General features: G+C 34.4%; 1 protein-coding gene across 2 annotated transcripts in view; it reads right to left on the bottom strand.

Moving 5' to 3' along the window:
- LOC132609454 (dynamin-related protein 3A-like) overlaps window positions 1–15,728 on the bottom strand; it is a 34,710-nt gene extending 18,982 nt beyond the window's left edge. Inside the window, exons 1-12 of one of the 2 annotated variants that reach the window (XM_060323442.1) lie at window positions 15,209–15,728; window positions 11,242–11,524; window positions 11,052–11,080; window positions 10,790–10,891; window positions 7,042–7,110; window positions 6,897–6,956; window positions 6,265–6,378; window positions 5,962–6,010; window positions 4,701–4,810; window positions 4,390–4,482; window positions 4,197–4,289; window positions 3,911–4,048 (exon numbers count right to left, since the gene is read on the bottom strand). In XM_060323442.1, coding sequence (XP_060179425.1) covers window positions 3,911–4,048; window positions 4,197–4,289; window positions 4,390–4,482; window positions 4,701–4,810; window positions 5,962–6,010; window positions 6,265–6,378; window positions 6,897–6,956; window positions 7,042–7,110; window positions 10,790–10,891; window positions 11,052–11,080; window positions 11,242–11,524; window positions 15,209–15,589 — 1,521 coding nt within the window. In that variant the 5' untranslated portion in view covers window positions 15,590–15,728. The remainder of the gene's footprint in view (window positions 1–3,910; window positions 4,049–4,196; window positions 4,290–4,389; window positions 4,483–4,700; window positions 4,811–5,961; window positions 6,011–6,264; window positions 6,379–6,896; window positions 6,957–7,041; window positions 7,111–10,789; window positions 10,892–11,051; window positions 11,081–11,241; window positions 11,525–15,208) is intronic. The other variant, XM_060323441.1, reaches the window with a different exon arrangement.
- Window positions 15,729–23,698: the final 7,970 nt, after the last annotated feature.

The following is a 23,698-nucleotide window of genomic DNA, read 5'->3' as shown; positions in this document are numbered from 1 at the left end:
AATGCCCACTGCTCTGATCCAAGTCTCCTTTACTTCAATGGAGTTTGAGACACTTCCTGATAATGGGCTCCACCATTCGAGGTTAAAACAGATGTTCTTCCACCTCCATTGTCCTTGGAGAGTTTGTTCAGCCATATGTCTATTTGGGAATTCAAATAGGAACATATCATTGTAAAGCTCGTAGATGTTTAACCCAATAGCCTTTTTCCAGTTGGATGAAGACCATCTCCTTATATCTGCTAGGGTAGGTTTTTCCTTTGACTTTTCTCCACAACATCCAACTAAACATCTCTTCAAGAGCCCATTTTCCTGATTTGCAGATGATTCTGATATTTCAATGCTTCCCTTCTTGCTTTTAACCTCTGCTGTACGGAGATTTCTCGACTGCCATTTACTCTCTTGTACTACCTTTGAGAAAGGGTAGTTGGTTTCATTAATTCTAGGAGGGGCTGCTTGTTCCTGCTTTGAGTGGCACTTAATGAATCTTTCAATCTTAAATGCTAAGTCAACCCATCCAGCATTCAATACAGGCTCTGGAATAATGAGGACTGATCTGCCACTACCATTTAAAGATAGGATGCTCATATATCTCCCATGCTCATTATGTTTCCTGGTGCAAAAGTGCTCTGCTTCTCGTTCAGAAGTTTTCCATCTCCTCACCACTTTCTTCTGATCTGTTGAGGCTTCTTTCAAAGTGAAAATGATCCACTCCATGATTTTTCTACTTATGGATGTCCTCCTCATCATCTTTCTACTTCTTTCTACCCATTCATACCAGTCAGAGTTTCCAGAAGACCATCTAGTAATGTCAAAGGATTTAAACCCTGCATTGAAGTAAATCCTATTGTCACCCATGTTTGAGAAGAGAATCTAAGTTGTCGAACTGAAAGAGAAGGATAAGATATCACAGAAGGTAATAACTTGAGAATTGATGGGAGAGATAGAAAGAAATTCCGGTAGAAAGTCACCGGAAAAGGGTTAGATCCCCTCCTAAAAAGTAGGAGAGAGAACTTTCTTGGGGAGTGTGCCTGGGAGCATTTTCAAACCCCTTGTGTCTTTTTACAGCTTATTTGAATTTTTACTTCTCAATAGTCCAAGGTAGACTATAAAAGAATGGAGGATTAATACAAAATACATTTCTAGGCCATCCCAACTTTCAGCAAATTCATAAAAATGAGAAACCCACCCATCCCAACCCTCAAGGAAAAAAACCTTTCAAATGAAAAGAAACTGAAGCTTGTTAATATCCATTAAAAACCTTGAAACATTACTCCAAGTGGCAATTAGAGTATGGACATATTCATATCTATACAATTCTTAGATCAGTTATAAAACTAACTATTTGATATGGGAGTGAATGTTTGGCTGTTAAAGTACAACCCATCTACAGGATCAGACTATCAGACTATCAGTGTCGAAAGGATGAAGATGCTAAGATGGATGTGCAATCTACGAGACAAGACAAAAAATAACCACATAACCAGAAGGTGCTAGTAGTCCACGTGGAGGATTAAATGAGAGGAGGCCACTTGAGACTAAGTTACTCGGACACGGTGCGGGTGTCCGATATGGGTGTGGATCTAGATGACGGATCCTTCATGATCTAAATTTTAAGATTTGGGGATACGGATCCAGTTACAGATACGGGTGCGGGGATTCGGCAAAAAAATTCAAATATCTAAAAATAGAGTTATAAAACCTAAATTATGGAATATTATGCGGAAAACATGAGGAAAAAATATTCATCAAGAGGAGAATCCCCAAAGGAGATAAAAGGAAACAGAGTGACATAGAAATTTTTATATACAAGGTATTCCATTTTCTTCAATTTCACCTTAGCATTAGTTATGATTAAAGAAATCATTGAATCTGTCTAGAATTTCTATATCGATTTTGGTCAAAGGATCCAAAATCGGTTGACCAGATTAGGTACGGATCCCACACCCACACCCATGTCGTGTCGACATGGGCGCGGCACCGAAAGTGAAGATTCCGAGTAACATAGACTTGAGATGGTTTGGCCATAACCCTGTATTGACCTCCAGATGCAGAGGTCTGTAGGTGCGAAACTGCGAAACCATGGTATGTGAAGGTATTAAAAAGGGAACGACAAACCCTGTATTGTCTTGGATGCGTATGATGTCCATATTTCCAATATCTGTTACTGTAGAGGAGAGAATTGACAGACTCAGAAGAGATTTTTTATGGCAAGGCAACAGTGACAAAAAGAAGATCCATTTAGTCAAGTGGATATCTTAACAATCAACAAGAAAGGAGGGTTGGGAATCAGGAACTTGAAAGCTCAAAATCAGAGTTTGTCGATGAAGTGGCTATGGAGATTTGCCTCTGAAAAAAAAACCTCTATGGAAGGAGGTTGTTGGAGCAAAATATGGGAAAGAAGGAAGTTGGACCACCAATCCAGTTGCAATTCCTTATGGGTGCAGCGTGTGGAGATCAGTCAGAAATCTATGGCCAAAGATGATTAGAAAGGTAAGGTTTAAAGTTGGTCATGGAACGAAGGTATCCTTCTGGAAGGATAAGTGGATTGGCCAGGAAACTCTATTTCAACTTTTCCCAGATATTTACAACTTATGTCAACAACAGGAGGTTACTGTGGCTGAAGTGTGGTCTGAACAGGGATGGAACCTAACTTTTAGGAGACTATTCAATGACTGGGAATTGGGAAGGATAACTGAGTTCTATAGTTCTTTAACTCAGTTGGAAGGGGTCACTGGAAGGGGAGACTGTATGGTTTGGCAAGGGAACGCTCAAGGTAAATACAAGGTGAATGAGGCATACAAAGATTTGAACAGAGTTAACAATCAAGTAGGATGTTGGCCTTGGAAGTTGATATGGAAGGTAAAAATTCCTTATCAAGTAGCATGTTTCACTTGCCTGGTGGCCAAAGAAGCAGTTTTGACTAAGGAAAAATTAAGAAGTACAGGAGTTCAGCTATGCACTAGATGCTTATTTTGTGGGGAACAGGCAGAGACAAGCAACCATCTCTTTTTACATTGTAAGTGGACACAGCAGATATGGAGATTATTCATTATTTTGAGGGGGATCAGTTGGGTAATGCCAGAAAGGGCAAAAGATGTTCTACACAGCTGGAGCAGAGAAGGAAGCTTGTCCATGCAGAGAGAGATGGAGGATTGTCCCAGCATGTATTCGGTGTGCTGTGTGGAAAGAGAGAAACCAGAGATGTTTTGAGAACAAGCAGTGTAGCATACAGAAGTTGAAGATGAATTGCTTATCCCTTTTTTTATTTTTGGTGTAAACAGGAATGTTTAGGGGAAACAGAAGATATTTTTGATGTTCTAGACAATTTGTAAAAGAAACATAGCTAGAATGATCCGACTTTTGTAATTGTCTACTTGGGTACTATACAGTTTGGTATAGTATACCTATTAATATATAGAAATGTTACCATTGTCAAAAAAAAACAAAAAAAAGGAACGAGGTAGACCTAAAATCACTTGAAAGGAAGTTCTTCGGAAAACTACAATCTCTGGGAATCATGCACGACTTGGCGATAGATAAAGCATAGTGCGGAAAAAATAAATGAAGGTGACACTAACTAATTCGGAATATGTATGTTAGTACGTTTACTTTAGGTACTATACTTTTAGGAGTCTGACACTTTTATGCTAAAAAAGGAAATTTCCAGTAGAGAATTCATATAGCTAACACCAACTTGTTTGGAATTGAGACATAGTTTGCTTTCATATATCTATAAAATTGGTTCTTTTTTCGCGTGAGAAAAACTCTTAAGACATATGAGTATCTACAGTCTGTAAACTGAAGGAGCCTTTAGTTTAAGCACATTACTTCAAGCAGAATGGTCAAAAAATATACAATCAGAGAACAGCATTGGAACCCATGGTTATGGACCCAAATCCGTTAGTAATACCTCCATATCAATAAGATTTGTTATCATTCTTTCAGCAGGCTTTACACCATCTCGTAGAAACCTTGCTGTAACATCCTCTAGTCGCCTTCTTAACTCTGAGAAGCGCCGCATTTCAACTGCTTCACAAGCACGACTAATCTGCAAGAATATCGAAAAGTATGTCCAACTGAATATCCATTATGCCTCAAGGATCTAGTTTGTGTGTGTTCACATGATGCTCATGGGAGAGGAAACCTAAATACTGAAACTGTAAAAAACCATATTGGTCAAAAATACCCTTCATCACCTTTATAAGCTCATCATAGACAAATCGCAAGCACTGGACGCTGGGATCTAGCAGCCTAGCAATTTGTCTTTTAACCAAAACTTCAAATGGGACCTAAAACGCTTGTACCATCAGTATCATCCCAACGATTTCCACAATAGAAAGAATTATAGGTGCTCTGCTTGAGGCATAGATTTACAGTCATGGCACGCACCTCTGGCACAAATAGCGCATTTCTTGGACCAGTTGCATTGTGGATAGCTATTCTTATGTCCTCATCACTTAGATCTTCACAAGGATCAACATCCTACAGTGACACAAAAAGCAACATAGCTATCTGATGTAGCATTAAAAGCTTACTGCTACTGCTAAAAGCCATCAGTAACATTGTTAAGTATATAAAATCCTGGGAATATCTAAAGCAAGAAATATCAAAATAATATTGAACTTAGACCTTCATTAGAAAAGTTAGTCCAAGAAAGATCAGCAGCAACAAGAAACTAATTGAGGAACAAAAATTTGCACCTCCAAGCTCTTTACAAAAATTGATTGGAATATGTGGTGAATCCGTGCTCCCCCTGACAATGCTTTAGTTGTCATTGCTTGAGTATTACCATCCACCTCTGCAGAAAATGCTGTTTATCACCAACAAATGCAAGAACATTAGAAGCAATCAAAAATTCTACTCCCTCTAGTTTGACTTGATTAACGTACTTTGACTAGAAAAATGATCAAGACAACACCATAAGAAGGTGTTTTTTGTTTGTTAAAATGTTGAAGTGATTGTGGGAATAACTGACAAGACAGATGTTTATCAAATTCAAAAAAAAAAAAAAACTATATGTTATTTTGATCTTTTTAAATTGCAAAGTTTACCACTTCAAGGAAAAGATCAATCTTTTCAGACAAACGGAGAGTAGGTCAACCAAAATGAGACAAAAAGAGTCCAAATGAACTAAATGTTGCTACAGATTAATAATTGCCTAGTTTCACTCGGACAATCTGGGAAAGAGAATATGCATACCTAAATTAAATTCTATGTTATCGTATTTGAATAATAAGACTTAATTAAGTAAATAAAAGAGTTCTCTAACGACTTAAGCTTTTAGATGTGATAGTCACACATTTCATCATGGTATCAGAGCTAGACCCATTCAAATTCTTGGTTTCCCAAGGTCAAATCCCTATGTTATATTGTCATTCTCCAAATATCCCGTCTTGGGCATGTGAGGGATTTGGGGGTGGGGGGTGGGGCGGTGTTTGCAAAGACCTACATTGACAGATTGGTAGGTCTCTTTACATGGTCTTGGCGCATGAGCTAGCGTTTAGGATTGAGTTCAACCTAAGGTCCATTTTTTATCAAGAGATCGAGTCCCATAATGCTTGTGGAGGGATAGGTAGGTCTCTTTATATGATTTTGGGTAATCCTTACCTCATAAGCTACCTTTTGGGGTTGAGGTAAGGATCAGAGCAGGAGGAGGTCCTGGGTTCGAGTCTCATTGTCACCCATTATTGAAAAGGATCTTCACGTGTTTGGCCCGAATCAAGCTCGCACGTGAGAGGACATGTTGAAGACATAACAAAGTAAATAAAAATATGCTCTCTCTAATGGCTTTTATAGAGATGATGACATATTTCAACAGACCATATTGAGGCCATACATTTAAAAGTATTAATCATGTGATCATCCAAGTAACTAAAAAAGTATGATGGAGTACGACGTTCCAGAATGATATAACTATGGAACTAGCAAACTGCAATAAAAAGAAACCTAGATACTTCTCACCTTCAGAGTACTTTGTCAGAATATTCAACAGCATCGCTCCTTTTTCTCCCTGTCTCATAGATGCAACAAGATAATCAAGGGTGTAAAGTTAGAATCAATGTCCTACTTTTCTCTAGTAGTAAAATACATTGCTCCATCCATATTTTGGTATCTTTATTAAATTAAATAATATTCATTTATCTATGTTATTGTCTGATTAAGCATTCTCTTTCAATCATTTCTTCCATGCTTAACATTGTAATTTATAGATAATCACTTCCCAGCCAACAGATTTAAAATAACATCACAGCAGATTGTTCTCACTTTTGATTCCAAAGCCTCTCCATAAGCATGTAACTCTTTTTCAACAGCAACCAAATGAGAAGTTAAATCGGTCTTCAAAGTGGGGAGAACATTTCGAATATGCTGCTCCAGAATCTGAAACAAAACAAAAGTATCTTAAGTTTAATGCTCTTATCTAATACTTTTTTAACATAAACAAAGATCTATATCACAGGAAGATAAGTCAATGATATCCTTCTACATTGACCGTCAAACAGGAATTTTATATCTGATCTATTCCAACTTTCTAAGCATAATGGTAAACCAAGTTACCATTTTCCGATTGCATCAATCAACAAAAAGGCGCAAAAGATATTGTTAACATGAATGCCATGCCCACAAGAAATGAAGGCCAAACATGAATTCAATAATTCCTATAAGGTTGACCACAGTCCACAAAGGACAAGTGCCTTCTGAGGATAATTGCATTCACTCCAACTATATCTTCCAATTTTGCCTCAAAATTACAGCAATGCTCTAAAGATGCATTTTTAGGCATTGAACAACCTCTCGGAAACACAAAAGACTTCTCTACAGTATGTAATAAATTTAGAACCGTTGATATGAAAATATGACAGCGTCTCCGTCCTTTCTCCATCAGTTTTTGCTCTAACCTGATTTAGCTTCTTTGCCAACTGCGGGATTCCACATCGATCAGATAAACCACGGTACACCTTCAAAGAAACGCCAACTACCATGTAACAATGTAAAAGAATTACCATAAAAAAACAATGAGATGAAAAATAGCAGGACATGTACATGATGATCACGGAAGAATTGATCCTCATAAGCAAGTGCTTCTCTGATAGGACGATTCTTGTTAATATCCTGCAAAGTACTGTATATTATCGTACTTGGATCTATGTGAATTATAAACATAATATAAGTACCAAATGTATTGGTGAGTAAATGTGAAAATAGAAAGGAAAAACTCCTCACTGACTTGATCAAGTAACAATGTAAAAGCAGGTTATCAGCAACATAGTAGATAATCAATCTCTAAGCTAATAAAGTAGAAAAATAATTTATAACTAAATACAGAATATCCTAAGGTATCCTATAGAATAATTTATAAGATTTTCTTATTCAAGTACAATAGATCTAGACATGTATGAGATCTAGACATATTCTCGTGATATTCTAACATCTCCCCTCAAATTCAAAGTGGGGAAACAAACTTGAGTTTGTTTATTATGAAAGCAAAGAAAGCTGATGCCAAAATAACACTGGAATAGTGTTGAATCACCAAAAACAAATGTGATGATGGAATTCTTTCTCAGGGAAGTTGCTGGTAACCGCACAGCAAAAGAAAACATCAGCCGCCTACTTCTCCATTGTCCGGTAGCAGAATTATGGAGTATGTTTCACTTGATTTTTGGCGTTAGCTGGGTCATGTCATTCCCTGTTAAGGATGTATATGACAGCTGAGCGCATGGAAAGTTAGATAAAACCATTAGCAATATATGAAGAACATTCTCTGCTAGTATTTTTGGTGTATATGACATAAAGGAAACATAAATGTTTGATGGTAGCTCAACTCCAAGTCATTCCTTGAAGGCTAGGTGTCTTATGGGTCTGTTTAGTTGGTGTAAACTCTCACTTGTAAATAGCACGTAAACCATTTTTTGGATTTTGTAAGCTCCTGGTCCTAGTTGAATTCACATGTATTGGGACTAGTGGAATCAAGTTTGTAATTCTGCATCTTCTTGATGCCTTCAATGAATTTACTTACCTCATCAAACAAAGGTCCTTAAACTATACAAGGAAAGGAATCCATTCTCAATCGCAGAAAAGAGATATGATGTTGCAAATCTCTAGGACTTAAGCGTAAGTTGATTTGGCAGAAATGACAAGAAACTCAAGGTTTAGAAAAATGTATCAGCTAGTGGCACCAAAAGGGATGTCGGGGAGATGAATGGTGCTTGAACAATCTAGAGAGTGGAGCGGCACCCTAACTATTGTCAGAGAGAAGTGATGCATTAATGGTCACTGAAGAGAGAAGAGACGCTTGAAAATTTATCCAGCGAGTAGCGGCAGAGGTTAGTGGAGAGAGGAACTGCATCAGATGCTGAAAGGAAGAAGAAAGAATAAAAAGTTGGTCACTCGAGCGGCACATATTGGTCGAAACCTCCAGCCAGTAATTGAAGCTATTTAAGTATCTACCAAGATCATACTCTGATGTCATATAAAGATAAAAATAAAATTAAAATAACTTCTCGTTGACTTGATCAGGTAACAATGTACAAGAGGTTTTCCTTATAAGAGTCTTAGGCTATGTACAATACGCTCTATAACTAAATACTACACAATATCCTAAGGTATCAATCTTTATGCTTTTCTTATTCAAGTACAATGAATCTAGACAAATATTCTCTTGATATTCTAATAGTGGATACACACAGAATTCTTGTCTCCAATATAATTTACTCCTGTATTACTTTAAATCTTCTAAACAAAAAATTTAGAGCTAAAGTTGGCTCAAAAAATAATAGCTCAATGAAGGGCAAAACCACCCTCCAGATAGTTACTTGACGAAGTTGAGAAAATATGTTTTCGCTAAATCTGGAGATTATGTTATCATGGAAAGGACCACATTTAGTTCCCGTATAAATATAGATACAAGGTTGAAGATATTCTTCGACATAATGTTGTATCAAGGTCCCTGTTGGCATTATAATGATATTTTAATATCACAAGAACACATTCACCCTTCACAAGAACTCCTTTCATCCTAATTAAATTTGACCCACTTTCTCTTTTAGCTTATCCAAAACTACTTTGCTCGCTTTCCCAAAATGGACAAGCTCTTCACTCAAAAGTTTTGAACTAATGTGTAGTGTAGAAAATTCTTCTGTTTGAGTGGCCTGATAACAAGGAGATTATTGAATTGTTAGAGTAAGCCAATATAGCAATCCATCGCTTATGCATTGATGTGACATTTTTACAACAATAAAGCACACGTTACATATTTACTACTCCCTCCTTCCCAGTTTATGTTCACTTCCCGAGAGTCAATTTGAGTGATCTTTGAAGCTAAATTAGATTAAATCGACTCAGTATTTTAAAATTAAGATTTAGTTATCCAAAAACTATATGAAAAGTACCAGAAGTTGCAATTCTTCTCATGTCAATAAAATGAGAAAATATATTTTTAAAATGTTGGTCAAAGCTTACAATGTTTGAATCTCGAAAAGCGAAAAGTGTCACATAATTTGGGACAAAGGGAGTATATCATAAGCAAATATATGCCTTATTACAAAACCATTCAAACTTCATTTTCTAAAATCATTATGCCTATAAAAGGGGGTTTGTCTACATTTGAATTGAGGGATAGAAACTCAAGACCTCATATAGTACATAACTACATATGATGAAGCTTGGGAACCACAAGGGTCCATTATCCACTGAGTTTTCAACGAACACCAATGGTCCTCGAGGATTCTTGGTTCTAAAGAGAAAGCTCGGGAACTATATAAGATGTGAAAGCGTTTTTTAATAGTTTTTCTTAAGCTTTGACTTGAGTAAGAAGCAATACATACAAGCTCAAGTGCATCTCCTCAACCATGGAAAGATTGTAAGACATGCATAAGAGCAAAGGGCAACAGCATTGCATGGTTGTGGAAACACGTTAACGTTGCACATAATTCTTAAAGTAAATCAAACCTAGACCTTGGCTTATACGCATTATATACGATATAGAGACTGCTATTGCATAGAAGGTCATTAGTGTCAAACAAAATTCTACTAGAAACTTCAAATTTACATTGCAAAATGTCTGTGGAAGGAGAGGCCATTCTTCCAACTGATCACATCGCTAAGTACCTTGCCCTACCAAACCAAATCTCTGTTGATCTCAGAGGTGGCATAAAAAGGACAATATAAACTTAAAACGGAAGGGCGTCCGAGGACAATGTTGGGGCAGATATACAATAGAAATCTGATTGACAACACCATGTCAAAAGTCATCTTTGCTCGTGAAAGGAAAGAAAGAATGTGAAATATGAAAGAACTAAATCAATATATGGTCTGTAATCAAGATGAAAGCCTATGTCCTGATATATTTATGTGTAAGAGGTATATGCATCCAAATATGTATGGGTTTAGGCGCACGTCATGTGTTCGAACCCTGCTCTAGACAAAAGTCTGCTCTTTAAGTGGAGAAGGGCAGAGGCGCTGGCCCATTATCTAATTATTGTTTTTTTCTTATAAAGAAAAGGACAATATTAAGTAAATAAAAGTGTAATCTCTTTAACATCTTAAACCTTAAGATAAGATAGTCGCACACTTCTACAATGTAAGATACAAAATCTTAAAGATGATCCTTAGCCTCCTGATACACAATACTTTGATGTCAATCAAAACAATAGTTTTTTCTTAATTGCTTTTGATGATATGAAGTGAGAGAGATACTGTCAGTAGTAGTCTTCTTATACTACTCTAGTTCACAAAAATGATGGGGCTTTAATAAAAAACAGCAAATGGTTGAAAAACAGATTCTAGAATATACCTGTTGACTGCGGTTGACTACACCAATATAACCTAAACGAAGTGGAATAACTTTTCCAAGCAGAAAGTTTCTCGCATCGGTACCCTTATCCATTATATCTAGCTGCAGCCAAAACACAAGTAAGATCATACCGCTTCTTGACGATTTCACAAAGATGCTAATGAGCACATAGCTGAACAAATTTCCTTTTTCATGACATAGTTTTCTTTCGGAAAGTGAAGGAGATATTCTTTAACCTCCAATGGACAATTTGAAAACTAACCTTAGTTATTACGCCAATTGTACGTGTTCCTGCCAAATAATTAATCAAGTCAAGGCACTGGATGTGAATGATCAAATGAATTTCAGAAATCAGACAAAAACATATTTTGTCGGTGTGTATGCGTGTAAAATGACTTGAAGTACTAAAGCAATAAGTTTGAACTATGCAAACAACTAAACCAAAGACCTACCAGTTGGATCCACCACTTTAGCCATTTGTAGTGCATCAGAATTAGCCAAATCTGCATTTGCAGGAGAAACAGCCAATATGATTGAAGTATCTTGTTTAATATAGGACATTATCATATTTCTGATCCTTGCTTCAATATCACTGGGCTGGTCACCCACAGGAACTTTAGTAATTCCAGGTAGATCAACTAGTGTTATATTGAGAACATTGGGAGAACAGATTTTTAACCGAATTTGTTCATCCGAAATCCCCTTCTTAACTCCAACTTCTCTTTCTGTTTCAGCCTGCACCAATGAATCGGTTTATTCACATAAAAGCATGAAAAAGATGTAAGTCCCAGTACATTGACAAAGTTCAAAAAATTTAGGAAAAAAAAAAAAAATTCTTCAACCTAGTAGTCAAAAAGAAAACAAGAAGAAGTTGACAAGCATCAGTAAATGAGATGAACATTCTACTTCCCCACATGCAGTAACTTTGAACATTTCTTGCATACGAAATCTCACATAAAGGAGTAACAGACAATTTCCATTTTGGTGGTGCCCCAAAAAGTTTAACGTAGCCTCAAATATGATATAACAAATTATCTTCTTCTTCTTTTCTTTCCATTTCAATCCAATCTATTCCTGCTAATTATTAGCTCCCACTATTTTGAGAAGCTCTTAGTAAATGTTCACTCATAACTCCTTACAGAATATTTAGAGTCAGACTTCCAAAAGAATGGCATGAACACACAAAATTAAAATACAACAGCTGAAATAGAGGAGTGCTATGGGAGTTCATCGACAGACCGATACCTAGAGAAAAAAAAAAGAGTTCTATAGATTAGTTGTAGACTAGCAATATTATATGGGAATCTATGTTGGGGCTCTCAACGCCAACATATTCACAAGATGAATGTAACTGAAATGTAGATATTTCAGATGGATGTGTACTCCTATAAGATTGGACAATATTAACTATGATCACGTGAGAGGTCGCATGAGATGGGTAGTATATTTCATATGTAGACTTCCATATGCACCAATCAATAGGTTTGACACATAATAACTTCTTTTTTTGTTTATTCTTTTGGCTTTTCTTTTCTTTTTTTTTGGTTTTTTTAATCAGGTAAAAAGTTGTTTCGTTGATAAAGCATCTGGAGGATGCAGCAGATTACAAGGTTTGACATAAAATAATTGACAGTGCCAAATGAGGATGAGGTAAACCTGAAATCATATGGAGGAAGTTGTCTCTTCAAATTAATGCAGACTTGGCTAAGAACAGAAAACATTGAAAGTACCGTATCTTTTTTCGCTGACCGAGAAATTTGCCTAAGAACCACCCGCAGCCTTTGAAACTCGGGATAATGGACTCGTGCCTCTACCTTCTCCATTTAAATACCAGGCTTAGTTCGCATAGCATAGGGCTTGAACCTGTGACCTAAGCACAAGTCCCTCAACCTTTGCCACTTGAACTAAGCCATGGTAGCAAAGCAACAGAGTTTATATGGCCAATACCAACTAGTTAGGATTAAGGCTTTGTAGTTACACTTAAATGCCGTCTAATTTTTAACGAGAATCTTTTTAATCCGCTTAGAGACATGATTATTAGTGTAGGAATAAGATTGAGATTCAAATAATCTCAAGATCATCTTCTTCTTCCTTTTTTTTTTTCCTTTTTTTTTTTTTTTTTTTTTTTGAGAATGGTAACAGAATAATCTCATGATCTTGAAAAACCCCTAAATGTTGTAAAAGACAAATAAGTTAGAAATAGAGCAGAAATGAAGTAGATGCTCGTATTTTTTATTTTTTTATTTTTTTGATAAGGTATAGATACCCGTATAGTCAACCCCAATTAGTTTGAGATTGACACACAGTTGATTAAAGATTCTTCCTGGTCCTCCATATAGAATGATGGATGAATGTCCATGGACATACACGTGGAAACAACAAGAACAAAATTGGGTTGGAACTGAATAAAGATACAAGGCATGACTTCTCCCCGTATTATTTAAAAACACTATTATTATTACGCCTCAAATCTAACCAAGTTGAGATCGGCTATATGAATCCTTACTGACCATGTCACCACATTTAAGCTCATCTCAGCCACATATTATCCTCTTATTATTCAGGAAATGATGATATTCCTTCACTTATTCTAAGCATGGAAAGCTCAAATTGTCTTATATTCTTTATTCAGGAGTTCACACAAACTGGTTCTTAGCATGAAACTGATGCCAATCATCCTACTCTCTTTTTCCTTGTAAATCACACTATCCATCGCAATTCTTGTCAATAGCGAATAAATTCTGATACTAATGAATAATTAAGCTCAAAGAAAAACCAAAAGCAGAAATGTTGGTGCCATTCATCTTATTTTACTTATTTGCTTCTCTTCTTTATTTTATATGGACTTATTGCTTCTCTTATAGCTATCAATCGTGTATCTCATTATCATTATTATCAAAAACACTTTAAAGTCCAGTCATAGAATGTTGGGTGTACTATTAGATAACCATATCTCTGTGTCGCTTGTATATGAAATAGCTTTTGCTTTCTTTTCATCTGGCTATTAAGATGTTTTAGTTTGCCAGGTTGTCTCTTGCCTGCCCATGGATTCAGCAGTAGTTCGAAAGGTTGCCCTATTCAGGAATCTCCGGATCTATGTTTTTCCCATATTAGTGGAAGTACTTTACCTTATCAAAAAGAAGTACAAAAGGAAACAACATTGTGTGTCCTCCCAAGGGACAGCTTAGTTACCCAGAAGTCCATAATTCAAGCCACAAGTCAGAGTTCGAATTAGGAAGCTACTGTCCAGTTTAATCTTCCTACTCAACTATGAAGAATGAAAAAAACAACTAATCAGAGAATGCTACCATCTATCGTAGGAACCACCACAAAAAAAAAAAAAAAAAAAAAAAAAAACTGCATTTCCAAGAGGATTAAATTTCTAATTGCATCAAGCGCAGCATGTAACCCCGAAAGGGGAAGTAACAGAACATAGCAGTTGCGAAGAAAACAAAGGGAAAAAAAGCCAAAATAGAATCCAAGAACAGCCACAGGGCTGCAATTCAGTGGTCAGAATGTTCGCATAGGGCGCACATTATGAGTTCCATACCACCCACTACAAAAGGCATACTCCCCTGAGTTCGGAACCTGTGGCTCAGCTTCGATGGGTGGAGCTAGAAGCTCGATTTCAGATTCAGCCGAAACCAGTAGCTTTTACTCAAACTATGTATTTGTGTTACCAAATTCATCAAATATGTATAAATATTAAATTTAAAACTCAGTTATTACCACTTGAAGTAGTCATTCTAAAATCTAGAACCCAAAAAGTTAAAATCCTAGTTCCACCTGTTGGCCAGCTAATTCATACTCCATCGGTCCCAATTTATGTTACACTCTTCGCTTTTTAGTCAGTACCAAAAAGAATGGCACATTCTATTTTTAATAGTAACAATTTATCTTTAAAATACTCATTTTACCCTTAAGATGATTTATAGTCACACAATTATCTATGACTAATCTTAGATTCCAAGATAGCATAAGGTCTGCATACACTACCTCCTCAAACCCCACTTGTGGGACTTCACAGGGTATGTTGTTGTAATTTCCAAAATTCTTACTCCCTCCGTCCCAATTTAAGTATGTTACTTTCCTTTTTGGTCTACCCAAAAAGAGTGTCTCTTTCTATATTTAGTAAGTTGACAAGTCAAACATCCTACATAGCAAGTTTTTGGTCATGTTTTGATAATTTTCGCAACTTGTGAGGTTTTTATGTCTATAAACGAAAATACAACTTAAGATATTTAAATTACATATCCAAACATGATTTCAAACCATATCCATACGGCTCCTAAGACAAACCAATTGAAAAGGAGGGCGTACTTAATTGCTTAAACTTCATGTTAAGGTCAAACACATTCACATAAATTGAAACACAAGTAGTGATTTCCAATTTTTTTTAAAAAAAAAAAAAAAACTGACCAGAATTTCCCGGCGAATAGCTGAAAAATCATAGAATCGTTTAGCAGGTAAATGACCAGCTAAATGACCAAACTCTCCCCATTCATCATTATTATCACCAATTCCTTTAGGGCATTTCTCAAGTTGAAGTATTAAAGGTCTACGAGTGCAAATACCACTGCCACGTGGCAGGAAATCACGACCAACTAAAGCTTCAAGCACACTCGATTTTCCGCTACTTTGACTACCAACAACCACCACTTGTGGTAACCGGAGACCGGTAAGACGATGATTGTCGATGTCATTACTGAGTGATGAGAAGATATCTTGAAGTTTATTGATTATTGGAATTACTGATGAACCAATGAACAATGACGGAACATCGTCGTTTGATTTCTCCATTGGTTTGATGCAACTTTGCTATCACTGTGAGAGAACTGGAGTTCTTAAAGGGGTTGAAGATTCTTGGAAAGAAAAGCTTCTTTTTTTTTTCCTTGGAAATTTGAAAAGTTTTAGTACTAAAACCTTTGGCATGCTTAAGAGAGGAGGAAAGGTCCAAAATAGTCTATATTTGCCAATAAAAATTTCAAATACAACTTGAACTTATATTTAAAATTTGGAAAACAACCAAAATTTGTTTTTCACTTTTTTCACCTTCAATATATTCAAACAATCAAATATTTTTTAAAAAAATTATAACTAAGCACAACTCCAATTTCAACTCCAACTCTAAAATACCAAATAACGTGAAAAATATTTGATTTTTATGGCCAAACGCCTTCGAAAGGAATATGGTCATAACAAAACTGTTTAAAGATAGACGAATCAAAATACTTAGTTTGAAAGGAATGTGGTCATGACTTGGTGGGAATCAATTCTCTCTCCTATATAGGAGGTGAGAGTGGTACAGCTAAAGCAGACAGCTTGTTGCGCAAGCACGTTTATATGCTTTAAAGGCATTGTACGTATAGCCATATCACCTGTACATGAATATAAACTGCAGACAGTCTGGGGACCACTTCAATTTGAATGCAACGCGCTGCATTTGCAACTTTTGAAATTCCAGCTATCTTCCAATGAGGGTCCCACATTTGTAACTCTTTATTTGTCACTGTTGGCGTCTTTACCTTCTTATTTTCTTTTTATTTATAAAGTAGCACTCCTACTATTTTTGCATCTGCTTTTCAAATTAGCAGTAAAATGTTGTAATCAAGCATATATGCTTGGAAATGTTTCTTAAAACTTCCTCTTGACTTATTTGTGACTGGGCTTCTTTACCTTTTTATTTTCTTTTTATTTATAAAGTAGCACTCCTACTATTTTTGTTTCTGTTTTTCAAATTAGCTGTAAAATGTTGTAATTAAGCATATATGCTTGGAAATCAATATATATAATAAATCTAGGAATAAAAAAAGTGATGTGGCACCTTTCTTTGGCCAAGAAACATAATTATCTTTTTTCTTCTTTTTTTGGACTTTTCTCTATTTTTTTTTACCATTTATGTGCTATGTTAAATAATCTCAAAGTCATTCCTTTAACCCTCTTAATTAAATTAAATATGCAATGTCAAAATTTAAAAGAATCATCTCTTTAACTCTCTTAATATTACTCCCACGATCCATCAATTGAATAAAAATTAATTGTTGCTCTTAAATACTAGCCCTAAATGGGTACTTTAAATTTTCAGTTTTTAAACCTTTTGTTACCTATTATTATTACCCTATTTTTATGACCTTCGTTATCCATCATCAGAATAGTTGTAGACTTACATCAAATATATTTAGCACCCAAAAGTTCTCATCAATTTATTTTATCCACCATGTGATAACTGATAAGTAACACATTTTATCTACTTTCCCACTAATCGTGTTGGTCATTCCTTTTGATCTCAGGTGAGTAGTTCTTTTAAATTTTGTGTTTCAGCTTTCTTTTTTTCTTTTTGAAATATTTATATAATATCATACTGTTACTTCTTAAATGTTTGTGATTTTTTGCAAGTTGAAAATAGGTGACTAATGGGGTTATATGTGGATATAATTTTATCCTATTTTTGTTTGGTAAGTTATCGGTATGTTTTTATTGGCGAATTGATATAACTTTCTTATGTTACTTTCTTCTTCTTTTGCTTCCTATTTTAATATCTAGTGTGTATGAACTTTCTTGAATCGAATGCATGTTTTTTCAGGCACTATAGTTTTTGGTGTCAATTGGCCAATGGGGTTATATGTGGATGTAATTTTACCCTATATTTGTTTGGTAAGTTGTCGGTATGTTTTTGTTGGCAAATTAATATGATTTTGTATGTTTTTCCAGGTACTAAAGTTTTTTGTGTCAATCATTTTCTATCTTTTAAAAAAAAAAACAATTTGTCTTCTCATTCCTCTATTCTATAAATAATATAAGCAAATAATATAAGCATGCCTTTGTTGGACAGCTGCTAAAGTAAGATATCAACAATAGTAAGTGAAGATGTTATTTTAAAATAATCTTTACCAAATAATTTTACGTATTTTCAATTAAAAAAAGAATTAGTTAATAATAAATTTTTCAGTAGTCGAAAGAAGGATTGTCAATGAAATTTAAGCTTGAATATTCAATTGTTTTTTGAATTGTCTCTCCCTTTAAACGATGTCATGTATAGAATTCGTATGAACTTTTTTAAAAAGAAATGAACAGCTTTTTTAGATTTTATAACTTTTAGTGTAGCATCGATATTTTTAGGACGGAAAAAGAGTAGCTTTAGAGTGGAGTAGTCGATTATAAAAGTGAGATATTCCAATGAGAAAAGAGCATAAAAATAGAGAATTTTTCTTAGAATGAATGGGCAAGGAAGCAAGAAGAACAAGAAGAAGAAGAAGAAGAAGAAGAGAAAAAGAGTTAGACAAATACTTAATATATCAAATAAAAAGGAAAATTCATCCATATAGATTATTATTATTATATAAAATTCAAGTATTTTTGAATGATTGAAAAGTAAAAATTCGTAATTGATAAAAATTAAAGAAAAAGGAAAATAAGTGACAATAATAAATTAGCTTGGAACTTAAAATGTAATCTATTTTGAATTTGAAAAGAAAATATTAAAAAAAATTATGATCGCGCGAACCACGAACCAATTCACTAGTGTTTCTTAAAACTTCCTCTTGACTTTCGCTAATTAAACTTGGTTTTCCATGCTTTAAACTTAATAATTTGCATAAAACAATAAAATTTCTTACCTAAATCGCTTAATTAATACTGCTAAAAAAAATTAAATTTATGAATCCATATTGAGCCCGTGCTGATTCTTCTGCCTAGTCTAAGATAAGTACGCCAAAACAATGTTTTTCTACAGAAATAACAACAAAGAAAATGTCAGTGCATCATACAGTTTACAAAGCTCAGAGTGTAACAATTTGCTATATTTGCCTTTGGAAATGAATCAACTAAAAAGGACAACAACAACAACATACCAGTGTAATTCCACAAGACTAAAGTAAAGCTCTGATGCATTATTTATCCAATAGCCAGTACCTCAAAGTCATATAATTTGGCCCTAAAAAAATAAAAGTGCCAACTAATTAAAAGGCAATATCTCTAAAGAAAAGGCAAACAACCAAAAGACTTTTTCCAATGGCTTACACAAGCAGCAAGCTCAAGTTTAATGTAAGGGAAATAAATGTCATGAGGAACCACTCATAATATCAGAGTTTATTATACAAAGTCCAAGGTAAAATGCATAATACGAATGGATAACACAATAATTATTGAATGACATAAAACCAACCTTAAAGAACTTGAACATACCAGTATATTCCGACAAGTGGGGTGATGTGGCGTGATTTTACGCCACAATCGACGCTTTTCGGCTATAAGTTTTACTTGTTTTTAAGCAAGTCTATGTTATTTCACGTGGTTTTTATCATGTTTCAGGTAATACGAGGTCCCTAGAGCCTAAGTGTGGAAAACAAGCAAAACAGAGCACAAAACGTTGGTCACTGGAAATAACTGGAGGTTCTAGAAATTATTGGCGGAATATTGCTCTGCGCGTTCGCGCAGGAATATCACCCGTTCGCGCTTACGCGCGTCCGTGACTCTGCGCGTTCACGCCCACGCGCGTTTGGGACTATACGCGTTCGCGCTATATAATCACGCGTTCGCGCTGAAGTAAGGCGAGTGGAGCTGACGTCATCCACGCGATCGTGCAGACACATGGCGCGATCGCGTTGAAGGAATTTCGGGCCAGATCGAACAGAACTCGGATTTTTACGATTTTTGATATTCCAGTTCCTATAAAAAGCCAACTAGGGTTTTCTAAACACATCTTTGGCAGTTTTCACAAAGTGGAGACTAGGGTTCCTACAAAAATGTTCTCTCTTCTTTTTAATCCTTGTTGATGGAAATCTCTTGGTGACAATTAAGATTGACACTCTTGTTGTGCTTATTTATTCATATGTATTATTCTTAATCAAGTAAGTTCTTGCTATTTTAATTATTCTTGTTCTTGAATGTTTTCAAGGGATTAGCTAACCTTTGAACTCGCCCCATTTACTTTGTTTGAAACTCGGAAGAGGAAGAACGGGGTTGGGATAGAATAATTAACATGAATTTGGGGCGTTAACCCTCATCTAATGGAAATTGACCTAGGAATAGGCAATACCACTTGTAGCCATATTCGGGTGTTCTTAATGCTCCTAATTGCTTGAGGGATCTTCAATTGGGTAGTCTAGTTAATCTTCGGAAGAAGTTAATTTAGAGTCATTATCCGAGGCTAAATAACATAAACTTGCTATTATTTATAATTCGTGAAATAAATTGGATCGTTACTTGAGAAGTAGTTTCCCTTGTATCCATTCTTGTTGCCATTGATAAATTTACTTGCTTTCTAGATTAGAATTTATATTTCCATATTTTATCAAAACCTTATCAAAAACCATCATTGATGCGTTTGGGCATAGCTATTGTTAGCGATAATTCTTAATCTGCTTAAATCGCCTACATATTGTTCTCTGTGGGATTCGACCCCATCCTTGTTGGGTTACTATATTTGACAACGTCCGCGTTATACCATTAATAGGTGTAATTTGAGCGTATCATGGGGTTTGGGGAGGGTGGGTATGCGCAAAGCTTACCCCTACCTTTGTGGGGTAGAGAAGTTTCCGATAGACCCTCGGCTCAATAAAATCTTTTTCAGTCATTGTCTTACAAAATAAAGATCAAGACCAGAACCATTTAGGAAAATATTTGAAAGACTCTGTCGAATAGCTTTGGACAGGTTTTTCAAGGCAAGAAATACCAAAACAAAATTCTAATACAACCAAACAATGTTCTAAATCAATATAGTCGAAAAGTATTGTAGTTAAGAAAATTCAAGAATATTTCATACAAACGCAATGATCTATTTATACTTTCAGAATCACATGGATATTAATCTAAGCGTTACTTTAGTTTTATAGAGAAGGCTTAAAATTCCCGCAACAGAAATAGGCAACAAATGGTTTGAGTAGATGGTCTTTCGGAAACAACCTCTCTGCCCCAAAAAAGCAGGGGCTTACATCCTTACCCCACTTGTGGGATCACACTGGGTATGTTGTTGTTGGTCATTTTTTTAATTTTTGTTTTGATATGAGTGTTAGAATATGTAAATATTTAGTTACCATCTTTATTGATGTAAATATATTAGAAGAATATTTAGTTACCATTATGGTTAGGTGTATATTTAGTTACCCTCATTATAGCTAGGTGTATATTTAGTTACCTTCATTATAGCCTAGGATCTTTGTATATATACACAAGTTAAGTAAGATTAATGCAAGCAGATTATTACCTTCTTACAATGAGATTGTAAATAATAGCAAACAATGCATGTAAATAAGTACCAAATTATATAGACAGCATTGAACGCTACATGCTGGTTATTATTAACATACATTTCAAGACAATGTATCTACGGATACTATATTTTTGGCAGGTGATACATTCTGTTAAATAATATAATCGAAGCTTAAGAGAATGCTGGCATCATTGTAATAATACTGGTAAGGGAACGCTCTACTACCTACTAAGTATTACTCCTTCTATTTGTGATACACTTTCCTTTTAAGTTTGTCTCAAAAGTAATGGTACATTTCCTTATTTGACAACAATTTAACTTTAAACTTTACCTTTTGCGCTTAATGAGATGATCTATAACTACACAAATATCTTTGACTTATTTTAGACCACAAGATTCAAAAGTCTTCCTTTATTTCTTATCCAGTCAAACTATATCACATAAATTGAGACGGAGGGAGTAACCATCTACCCTAATTCCTCTCCTATCTAGATTTGAGTTATGAAGATGAAATTACTCTTTATAAATAGTGGTTTACTTTTAAAGTGAGACTTTTCAAATATAAATCTAAATTAATCGAATGTCAAAACAAATATACCGAACATTAAAAAAAAAATCCTAGCAGAGAAAAATGTTCTAGTACTACATATTTTTGTTTTTTTGACATCTGAAAATGTCTTTCAGCAATTAATACTAATGAGGATCTTTTTATACAGTTTAACAGAAAGATTTACCGATTTAGCTAGAGAACAAAATCAGCATCAGTTCATTTAAAGAAGAAGAAATAGTGAGCCTAGATGCTCTTCCATGATTTTCTTCAAATATTCTATTAAGCATTTTTCAGTTGAGAATAAGTGATTAACAGTAATTTTTATGATATTTTCCAAGTTTGTATAAATTCTGTCTTAAAATTTGAATGAGCCTGTGTTGATTTTATTTTCTAAATCATGGATATAACTTTTAGTGAATGAAAGTAGGTAAAGATATTTAAGGACTTGATTTTCTTTAAAAAAAACTACTCCACTAGACTTGTGAAAGTCCAGTTGTAGAGAATCTCCTTTGAACTGAACTGTCATTATCCAAAAGAGATATAGGAAGAATCTGAATAAATGTAATCTATTCTTTCTTCATTTGGTTACAACTACATTTGCTTTTGGAAGAATTACTACTATTCTAACTATTTAGAAGAGCCGGTTGGGCACCTTTTTCGTCATCCAACCGGCTCCTTTTTTGTCGTCATTTCCAAGTTAAAAAAAAAATTATGGGCCTCATATATATTAAAAAACAATAACTAATATTAAAAAAAAAATTGGGCTTCATATTAAACACCAACCAGTATTAAAAAAAAAAAAGCAGAAAAAAAGTGGAACCCACTACATCCAAACTCACGGGGAAAAAAAGTGGACCCCATATTAACAAAATCAAGTAAAGAAAATCAAACAATTAAATCAATAATGATGGAATCATTGCCACATACGTATCAACCCATTAGTGGGAGCAAATGCAATTATTGTACAGCAACATACTTAAAATACTTATATATTAAAATAAGATTAATAAATGTGAAAAGAGATTAATGTCATAAAAGAAAAAATACTATTAAATGGAGATCAAATAATTAATAAGGTAAATGAGTGAAATTATAATTCTAATTGACGTTTCCTTAAAAAATCGTGTAAAAAACAACATGACAAGTAAAATGAGTTAAACAAAAAATATTTATTAAAAAATAGAAGTTCTTCATGTACCCATATTAAACACCAACCAGTATTAAAAAAAACCACTATTAAAAAAAAAGTAAAAAAAGTGGAACCCACCATCTCCAAACTCACGGGAAAACAAAAGTGGACCCCAACAAGCAATATAAAAAAAAAGTGAATCCCATATTAAAAAAACAAACAATGTCAAAAAAAAAAAAGTGCAGACTTTGTATTCATAGCAAACACTAATATAATAATGTTTTAAATACGGAGCACAAATTACAATGTTATATTAATCATGTTTTGAACACAGTATCCCATATTGACAAAATCAAGCAATATAAAAAAAAAGTGAATCCCATATTAAAAAAACAACCAATGTCAAAAAAAAAAGTGCAGACTTTGTATTCATAGCAAACACTAATATAATAAAGTTTTAGATACGGAGCACAAACTACAATGTTATATTAATCGTGTTTTGAACATAGTATATATATATATTATATGCATAAAAATAGTGCAAACTAATAATGTCCAAAAGGGTAGGCCCCATACTAAACAACACCAAGCAATATAAAAAATAAAAATAAAAAAAGAAGAAACTATATAAAGCACGGGTTTAGACCCATGCTTCGTCGTCCGTTGTCCCTTAAAAAAAAGGGGGTGGGTCCCATACTAAATAACACCAAGCAATAAAAAAAAGGAAGAAAAAAAAGTGGAACTCACCATCTCCAAACTCATGGGAAAAAAAAAAGTGGACCCCATATTATCAAAATCAAGCAATATCAAAAAAAAAAAAAAACGAACCCCATATTAAAAAAAATATAATGTTAAAAAACAAAAAGTGCAGACTTTGTATTCGTAGCAAACACTAATATAATAAAGTTTTAGATACGGAGCACAAACTATAATGTTATATTAATCGTGTAAAAAACAACATGATAAGTAAAATGAGTTAAACAAAAAATATTTATTAAAAATTAAAAAATAGAAGTTCTT

Source organism: Lycium barbarum, chromosome 9 (genome assembly GCF_019175385.1).
Source record: "Lycium barbarum isolate Lr01 chromosome 9, ASM1917538v2, whole genome shotgun sequence".
Taxonomy (NCBI): domain Eukaryota; kingdom Viridiplantae; phylum Streptophyta; class Magnoliopsida; order Solanales; family Solanaceae; genus Lycium; species Lycium barbarum.
Note: the sequence above shows the minus strand (reverse complement) of the source record. Positions and strands in the feature narration are given on the sequence as shown.